General features: G+C 32.5%; 2 protein-coding genes across 2 annotated transcripts; one reads left to right on the forward strand and one right to left on the reverse strand.

Moving 5' to 3' along the window:
* The first annotated feature begins 128 nt into the window (after positions 1-128).
* On the forward strand, positions 129-4943 carry LOC126752025 (homer protein homolog 2). The gene is made up of 8 exons (XM_050462548.1): positions 129-245; positions 812-1100; positions 1162-1222; positions 1277-1625; positions 1705-1783; positions 1846-2121; positions 2192-2329; positions 2398-4943. The coding sequence occupies exons 1-7, from the start codon at positions 241-243 to the stop codon at positions 2300-2302; spliced, it is 1170 nt and encodes a 389-aa protein (XP_050318505.1). The 5' UTR covers positions 129-240; the 3' UTR covers positions 2303-2329; positions 2398-4943.
* Positions 4944-5974: 1031 nt separating this feature from the next.
* Positions 5975-7736, reverse strand: LOC126752024 (protein Aatf). The gene is made up of 2 exons (XM_050462547.1): positions 6215-7736; positions 5975-6144 (listed from the first exon to the last, which is right to left on the reverse strand). The coding sequence occupies exons 1-2, from the start codon at positions 7633-7635 to the stop codon at positions 6039-6041; spliced, it is 1527 nt and encodes a 508-aa protein (XP_050318504.1). The 5' UTR covers positions 7636-7736; the 3' UTR covers positions 5975-6038.
* Positions 7737-9840: the final 2104 nt, after the last annotated feature.

Below are 9840 nucleotides of genomic sequence, written 5' to 3' on the forward strand. Positions count from 1 at the left end.
CTTTCAGTTTAGTTGAGTTTCGTAGAAGTGACTAGCTGGGTACTTGTTTTAAATCTCTCTGTTATAAAATCCCATTAATTTGGTTTGGGCATTGAAAATTTTTTATAACAGTACTCAACAACTGATCTGGCAGCACAGTAATTGTTTGACACCAACACTAGAGTAATTGGAAAAATCGAAACCGAAAAATCTTTTGCAAAAAGCTGAAAAAGCCGGAGTTTTCACGACCAAACAAAGAAAATGGGGTAAATATTAGGAAATATTTAACGCAGTTTATAATATTTTATATAAAAATATTAAGGTGTTGTGTAATATTATTGATAAGTGCTATAGTGAATGTGTTTGCTGCATTTGCAAAAGTGTCCCCGCCCGTGGTTAGCCAATATTGTGCAGCCCAGACCTCAATTGAATATGAATATATAGAAAATATTTAAATTACTATTCATAAAGCGTAGTTCCAATTCAAAAATATTTATAGACAAATCAAAACTTCTGTGTAAAGCTTTTTGCTGCTAGTGCTTTAAAACCTATGAAAATGTTAGTTTGTGGGCGGAAGTCGCTTTGGGATTTTGTGCTTAGCTAATGCAGTTGAAGTCAATTAAGTTGTTAGAAATTATGCGCATGCATTGCAATTATGACAATGGTATAACGACTATATGTACCAGCTAATATAATAATAATGGAATATTTAATAGAGTTGAGAGTAGTTTCATTTTCTTATTACATATGAACCCTATATATGTATATACTTGTGTGTTAACTTTTTGATACATTTATTAACATTAATAAATTTTTGCTGCTTTGCCATAAGCGAGCAACCGATTTTCACCTGCCAGGCTCACGTCTTCCACATTGACCCGAAAACGAAGCGCACATGGATTACGGCAAGTATGAAAGCGGTCAATGTGAGCTTCTTTTATGATTCGTCCCGCAACCTTTACCGCATTATCAGTGTGGAAGGTACTAAAGCCGTAATTAACTCCACAATAACACCCAATATGACATTTACGCAAACATCACAGAAATTTGGGCAATGGAGCGATGTGCGTGCTAATACGGTTTATGGTTTAGGATTCGCTTCGGAAGCCGAATTGACAAAGGTATGATGTTTGGTATGTTAAAGTTGGGTATATGTTGATGCTAATGGAAAATACATTTCAGTTTGTGGAAAAGTTCCAAGAAGTGAAGGAAGCAACAAAGAATGCTATAAAGGCTGCGAATGGTAAATTCATACATATAATGGCAAAGGAGCTTATTTGAATTTTTATCATTAAAGGTTCAACTGTAGTTACGCCAACAACGTCTGCTAATACATCGCCAATATCATCGCGTATGCAGCAAAACGATAACACCGCCATAGATCCGCATACTGTGGAACCACCAAATATGTCCAATACGAATACACAAAACGCTAACCCGGATAGTCCATCGCATAAACTATTGCCAGCAGCGGATGTTAAACAAGAGCTGACTGCAGGTGCCTCTCCATCACCTGCTCCAACCGCGGTAACAGTCTCCTCAAGCGGCAGTATTGTAGGCGTACACACTGGCGGAAGTGCTGGCGCTACAGGGGAGCAGCAACTCAAATACGAGAATGAACGACTTAAAATGGCACTAGCACAAAGGTATAAAAAATAAATAATTATGAATTAAGTGTAAATAATTTAATACTATCCCTTTAAAAATATATATATACGATTGCAGTTGTGCCAATGCAAAGAAATGGGAAATTGAACTGGCCACGTTGAAAAATAATAATATACGGCTAACAAGTGCATTGCAGGTATTGTGTCTATATTTCACATCGATTTTTTAAGTTTTTCAACGTTCCACACTTAACCACAGGAATCAACCGCCAATGTGGACGAGTGGAAGCGTCAATTGCACACATACAAGGAAGAAAATATACGATTAAAACGTGATTTGGAAGTGATTCGTGTCGGCGGTGGTGGTAGTGTTGTTGCCGGTGCTGCTGGTGGTGGAGAAATTGCCGAAGATTTACGACGTGAAATTGGTTTATTAAAAGGACGCATCGAATCACTAGAGAATGAACTAATGAGTCAAGAAATCGAATTACAGGCGGCAAATATGAGCATACGCGATAAAAGTCTTGATCACAATGTAAGTGTTGAAACTAGCACGCGCTATAGGAAAAGTAAAATATGTTTTTAATTTTTTTTTTCACACGTAGCAAATGGGGAAGTTAAGCGAATTGAGTGCACTATTCTCCAAACACTTAACGGAACTATTTAGTGTACAAAAAGACATGGAAAATATCATACATCCAGCTAAAAGCACTTGAGATAAAGATATGGGCTATTTTAAGAAGGTAAAGTAGAGTTAAAATTAAAAAAAGTGAAAAGTTTCCTCAACGTATAACTTTTTTATTGTGTCTAGGTTTCAGGTGTAGAACAACAATTACAACAACAAACGATAACGATTAGAAAATACGGTGCTTCGGGTACGGGTGGCAGCAGCGGTGGTGTTGGTGGTGACACCGAAAGCACACTCTCCAATATCACATCAATTCACTCACAATTACAATCTTTCAACGAAACATGTGATGATACACAGAAATTTTACACTACCAGTCATATGAGTCAGCAACAACAACAACAGCAGCTACACCAGCATTTGCAACAACCAGGAAACAGTGAGAAAATTATTAGACCACAAGTGTTGCGCGCCATGAATAAACACTCAGTACTACTGCAAGAGTTACATCAACGTCAAACGCAAGTGGCAACCAGCAGAAGTACACAAATAGCAGCGGCTACTAATATACAGCACTTTGCAACCGGTTGCACAGCAACATTGACTATCACTACAAGTACAGTGACTGCAAACACAAGCGGTGCCGGGGTGGCAGCAACAGCTACTGTTTCCGCCGCTGCTGCAGCGGCTGTTGTGTCGCCTAATAAAGTAGCCACACAAATGACAAGTAGTGGCGGTGGCAAGACTGCAACTATACTTGTGTCAAAATCAAAAACTAAAACTGGTTTACCGCTGCTATTAAAAAACTCAATTAACAATTAACAAGAATGAAAAAAATGCGGATTAAACAGTTTATAAATTGTAACTTGCGAATGTTTGAAGAATTGTCATGTGAAATGGTGACGTAAAGTTGCTGAAATTACGTACATAAATCAACGACCGTTAACCTGTGCCCAATATTTAAGAATTTATAACCATACAACACATATACATCATCATCATCACCAACAACATATGCTGACATATATTAATATATTTATATTTCCATTTTTATGCATATTTTTATTTTTGTTTTTTGTGCAATGTTTATTAAGTATTTAATAATTTTGTGTCTATCGAAACATAAACCAAGTGGTATGTGAGCATATAACCAAACGCGCAAATTATATAGCATAATTACAAATTAATTACTTCATTAGTGCGAGTGCAAACTTGTAAGTTAGACTTGCAAAAATCATATATTTATGATCCGTTGATATTATAGTAAACTTATTAACTTTATTTCATGTGCAAAGGACGTTGCAGCTATTATATTTATATACAGCTACTAAAATTATTTCTATAAAATATTTTTACTAATAGATTGAACAAGTATTGCTAGACAAAAGCAGCGCAGTTAAGTGTAATATACAAATTGTTTAAATTGACAACACATTTTTTGAGATAACGCAACTTAAAAAATTGGCTAACCATTATGTGAAGTGTCGGCATGTGAAAAAGCCTGCACTAGTATTTTTAAAAATTAAAATTTTGATATTTCCTTTTTACAACTTAAACGCATAGCTAGTGTGTGTGTAAAATTTACCAAGTATTGTTTATATATCGAATACTATGAGTACCAGTAATAATTTTTATGTTTTTTACAACATATTTATATTGTATTAGTTGAATAACACTCATTATGCATGTATACAAAGGCATATGCAAAAACAAAACTAGTGAAAAATTACAAAAAATAATAATAATAAATAAACATTGTAGAAAACACAGTGTATTGGAAGGTTAGTAAAGCAAAATCGAATTAAAACATAACATAAACAAAATATACTAAAAAATATTAAATCTAAAAAATATTAAATTTAAAAAAATATTTGTATTGTATATGAGTGTAACTATTGTAACTGTATTTGTTAAGTTTTAATTTATTCGTAATTTAATTGTATACCTATGATAATTAAATGACTTTTCGCCATAACAATACGTATGAAACTCGAAATTGTAATGACGTTGATGCTAACTATGATATTGTGGTTAACTTTGACATTGATAATGTTTGCTAAATACGAAAACAAAATATTAAGTATTTGTATTTGCTGTAACTTTTTTGTATTATTACTAAATAATTGCAGATAAAGTGAAAAAATAGCATAGTAAAAAAAATGAAACATGAAATTAGAAACGAAAATCAAGTGAAATGCATGAAAAGCCGAACTAAAACTGAAAACAAAAAAATAACTTATATACATAAATACATAGCTATATTTTAACCAATAAATACCAATGTGCAACTGTATGGGCCATGTAGGTGTGGCTAAGATTTTTACGGTTACACGAAACGATAGACTTCTAACTTCGAATAATAAAATTAAGCAAACAGGAAGTGCATTCATCACACTAACCACGAATTGCGTTGAATCTCTTGTAGCAATAACAGTAAACATAATTAATTAATCAATTATATACAAAACATACATACATAGATACATGCATAGAACATAGACACACAAGCATAAAAAATAATAATAATAATTAATGAAATAATAATGACAAACACATGCGCAAATCATACATACCATTTAAATATAAAATACCTATATTAAATTGAATAAAACCAATATACAATACATACATACAATGATACCTAAATACTAATGTGCTTTTTATCTAAAAGTTGGGAGTCTAAGCAATACAGCAATTGAGCAAAAAAAAATGGGCGTGTAATTGAGTAAGTTTGCACAGGATATGCAGCGTTGTTTTTGTTTCTACTTCCATAACGCAACGAAAATAAGCAAACTGTTTGCGTTCATATACCGTTTGGAGTCTACACAACAGTTAAACAGTTTAATGCGAATTCGGAAAGAAGTGCAGTAAAATACAAGTCGATTTGAATTTAGTTGCTTCGATTTTGGGGGTTTTATCCACTGGAAAATCAGAAATAGTACGTATACAGAATTTAATATACTAATAATCGGCGATTCATTTTAAATTCCAATATACATACATATGTACGTTTTCAAGCGCAAACGTTCTTAGCGACTCCGAAAAGTTTTGGGAGCCAATTACACTAAGTTAAAAGTTCTTACAATCTCCGAAACTATTTACCGGTTTATCTTAAAATTTTCGGCAAATATTTTCAAATGAATTTAGACTCGATATATATGTGCAAATAAAAAAAAACGATTTTTAGAAATTCACAAGTGGATATAACCCAACAAAGAGCTGTTACGGTTGAAAATATTTCTTGCTATGCTATCATAACTATTTTGGTGTTCAATTTCTCGTCTAATTTCTTCTGATATAAGAAACAACTATTAACCACTTCTCTTACACCTATTATGGACACATACAATATACATACCTACCTACATAACTCTAAAATAATAGCATACAATAATTTTTACAAGAATTACAAACAATAATAAATAATAATGTCTGATGCAACTACTATAATAAAAAATACAGAAGAAATTAAAAAATTGCTTTGGTGAAAAAGCTAAAACGGAGATTGAGATAGCATAGTAATTTAAATAAAAATAACAATTTGGCATTGCAAAACTACTAAGACACTTGAGTAATGAGGATAATTAATACATGTATTAATAACGCAGAAAACTTACAAGTTGTGCGCACACTTGACACAACGACTATGTTTATTAAATAAATAATAGTAAACTAAAAAAGATTTTTAACTTAAATGCAATTTTGGCAGAAACCGCAATGAGGAGAACAAGAACAACAAAAGTAGGAAAGCAGTCTCAAATTGATTTTTTACACAGGCACAGTTCATTTTATTTACACGTTACACTTTTCCACATAATTGTAATCTAAGCTGCAAATAATGATCTATACAATTCCTCTTTTGATTCCTCCGTCCATGTTGATGTGTCGTCAGGCGCCATGAAATTTATCAGCTTATTATGCACCGTATAGCTGTAATGAAATATGTAATAGTTAAAATTTTTGTGAAATTTATTTATTTTTATTTGCTTATCATACTCACCGCAATTTACGTCCCTTGCTCGCGCGTGTGTCGACCTTTTTCTTCATTTTTTGACGCAACTTTTGCAGCTCCATGTACTGTTGCGTCACTTCACTGGCACTGACTGATGTGCTGCTCTTATATTCGATAAGCTCACGCAGTTGCTGATGATAAAAGTCGCTATCATCATAAAGTTCCACATTGCGTTTGGACTTTTGTGTACTTTCACTATTACCATTTTCAGCTAGTTCTTTATCTGTAGTAGTCTCATCACCGTCTTTAGATGTTTGCGATTTTTCAATGAGTGTGCTGCGATTTTGTAATGTATTTTCAATTTTACGTATGATATCATAATCCTCAGTGAGCGACTTTTTCTTAGCACCAGCACCAGGTGTTAGCAATTTAGTGCGATCGTCCCACTTGAGCAGCACCGAATTGCGATAGGATTTAAATTCCTGGAAATGTGCATCAATATGTTCTGCAAAACGTTTTAACGGCACAGCGTTGTTCCCTTCAGTATCGAGTTTGGGTAGCGGCCGTTTTAACGTCTTCTTCAATGCATAGCGTTGTTCAGAGAATTGCTGATCAAAAGCATTTTGTAGTTGTACCAAAGTGCTAAGTAATTTACTAACACTGCTAACTGATTCACGCGATATTGCATTTAATTTTTCATTATCTTGCTGAAGTGCTTTGAGTGTATCAGGTGCAGGAAGCTGGTTGGATTTGGTAAGTAGTTTTTGTGTGTGTATCCGCATTTCCAATAAACGTTCCCAAATTTGTAGCTGATTTTGTACACACTGTCCTTTTTGCACCTCAGCTTGACGATTTGTTTCAGCGATTATATCTGTACCGTCTGCATGCTCTTCTTCACTGGCATCGTCATCATTCTCTACGCCATCTTCATCATCACTATCTTCGTAATCCTCTTCTTCATCGCCTTCTTCGACATCTTCATCTCCGTCCTCATCGCTTTCTTCACTTGCATTTTCAAAATTAGTGCTCTCATCCATATCATCATCACTGTCATCTTCTGCCGACACAACTGCATCTTTTTTAATAACACCACCATTCAACTTTTTAGTGAATGCTGCTAAAGCATCATTATTATCATCTTCGGAGGAGTTCTCATCAACATCTTCCTCTTGTTCTTCTTCACTATGTTCATCCGCTGAAGAATCTTCTTCATCCTCTTCCTCAAGTTCATTTCGCGATGATATTTTACCTCTATAACGCGCACTTTGCTCTGACAACAACTTTACATTACGTTTTCTTATATCGGATGTGCGTGCATCCGGCAAATCGTATTCATCGAATTCCTCCTCCACACGTGGGTCTTCATCTTGCTCATCGCTGCTGTCGTCTTCACCGTTGGCATTACGCGTCAACAACTCTGAAATTTTATCCGACACAGTTTGTGTTTTTGAGGTCTTTTTCCGCAGCATGTTGAAAGTTATATTTTATTTATGATATTATTTATATAGTTTTTATTAAAAACATTAATGATAATGAGGCAAAATGCAAATCCAACTAAAATGCTGTAATCAGCTGTTTATTTGTTGTCTGTGTAGTAGAGTTGCCATTGGTATTAATAGTGATAGTTTCGACTATCGATAACAGTATACTCATTCAAAACTTTCATCGATATAAAAATTTTTAAAATCTTTTCTGTTTTTCATTATAAAAAATGTATATTTACATATATGTATATGAGTTTATATATATTCTGGACTTAGTAGACTTCGTCAAAATATTCATTTGTAATTTCAACAACTCCATTGCAATATCGAAATTGACATCTAACGAAAAATCTGAAGTACCACTGATTATGAGTGAAATCAAATTAATTTGGATAATAAGGCTTGATTGATTTATTTACATATTCATATGTATTTTAAATGATTTTTATGCACCGCACATATCTCTATTTTAAGCGTAGCTATGTACGTATGAGCTTGATAACTTTATCTACTCGAAGTTTAAGTTACTCATACGCCATGGTGCCCAAAATCGTTGTAATAAAGTCCAATGCAATGGTGAATAAATTTGTAAATTAATTGAACTCAAAACCATTTTTTGCTGTTATTTAAAAATATTGCAATATTAGAATATAAAATATGTTTATTTAATTTACATTCATGCTCTTTAATTTTTAGCGCCTAATGACTGGTTTATCCTTGATCAGAATGCGCATGCGAAATACACCATAAAGGACCGCTACTAAATGACATTGGTCATGAGATATGCTCGTATGTATGTATGTATGTAACTGTGTGTATATGTGATCACTGCATTTTGTTGTCGGCAAATTTTCAATGTCAATCAGCAACAAACAATGGCTTGGTATGCTATCAAAAACTAATAGACGAATGTCAGCAACACATAGCGTTTTTCGCACGGAGTAATAACAACGTTTTTATGTATGTATATATGTACATGTATTTATTGTAATTTCATGCCAAAACAAGTAGCTACCCAGCAGGAAAAACATTGAATGGATGGTAGGTGAAATAAAGGGTTATAAAAGCGGCATTTAATAATTTTTTATTTGTATTAATTTAAGAAAATAAAATAAAATAAAAAAAAAATAAGAAAAAAATAAAAAGTTAAAAAATAAATAAAAAGCAAACTTAATGTACCTTGTTAAGGGTATACAAATAATAAATAAATAAATTCCCTCTAGTCTTTTTCTCCACAAGGCACGTTATGGCATATGTATATAATACAAACATAGATTCATGTACATATATACATGTTATTATTGATTGTACGCGCTTATCAGTGAATGACCATCTTGTCACCACGAAATGCTTGCTATGTCTCGCTCTCAAAATCAACTGCCATGTAGCTGCTCACATGCTTAACTCTGCTTAATACACACAAAATTTTATATAATTATATAGGTAAGCATGCTACTACGAATGAATATCTATACATATGTATTATATGTATAAATGTATGTAGAGTTTAGAATTTGTTTTGGGCGAAAAACTGATGCGAAATTTAATATGCGATATTGACAAAGGAACTACCGCAAACACGAATTTATATGTGTAGGTACATATCTTTATATGTGTACATGAGGGTAAGCCATTCAGGCACGGAAAATTAATTTAAAAAGTTATGTAATACTTAAGGATTGTAATTCGAAATTCATGTGATTCATGAGGGTGAGCTATTTGGTCGTTAAATATTTTTATATTTTTTTTTTATAAAAATGCATTTTAATTCAAACTTTTGGTTTAGTATTTTCGCTTTATAAAATCAAAATATTAATAATAAAAAAATGTAAATAAATTATACATATTTATTATATTACCTATTAGGGTGGGTCCTTCAGCACCGAGAAATAAATATTATTAAAAAAAAATGTCAATTCGAAAAAAAAATATTTTTTAATTATTAATTATAAACCTGGGATAAGCATTTTTTTATTTTTAAATTCGGTATTTAGAATTTGTGATTAATTTTTTTTTTTTAATTTTTGACAAGGTATTTGAAATTAGAAAATTGGAAACTTCTTTCATTATGTTTAAAGTTCTTAAATAAAGTATAACTGTTTGATGGAGACCATTTTGTTGGAGAAAAAAAAATAGATAAAAAAAAATAAAAAGCTATTCTGGTATAGAAGTACATACATATATACCCCG

Source organism: Bactrocera neohumeralis, chromosome 3 (assembly GCF_024586455.1).
Source record: "Bactrocera neohumeralis isolate Rockhampton chromosome 3, APGP_CSIRO_Bneo_wtdbg2-racon-allhic-juicebox.fasta_v2, whole genome shotgun sequence".
Lineage (NCBI taxonomy): Eukaryota > Metazoa > Arthropoda > Insecta > Diptera > Tephritidae > Bactrocera > Bactrocera neohumeralis.

Bases quoted from the DNA above. Each gene is read 5' to 3' on its own strand.
- LOC126752025 (XM_050462548.1), top strand. The intron at 1,101-1,161 runs GTATGATGTTTG...AATACATTTCAG, and splicing joins CGGAAGCCGAATTGACAAAG to TTTGTGGAAAAGTTCCAAGA. The intron at 2,122-2,191 runs GTAAGTGTTGAA...TTTCACACGTAG, and splicing joins ATAAAAGTCTTGATCACAAT to CAAATGGGGAAGTTAAGCGA.
- LOC126752024 (XM_050462547.1), bottom strand. From the start codon at position 7,635: ATGCTGCGGAAAAAGACCTCAAAAACACAAACTGTGTCGGATAAAATT. The intron at 6,145-6,214 runs GTGAGTATGATA...ATTTCATTACAG, and splicing joins AGCAAGGGACGTAAATTGCG to CTATACGGTGCATAATAAGC.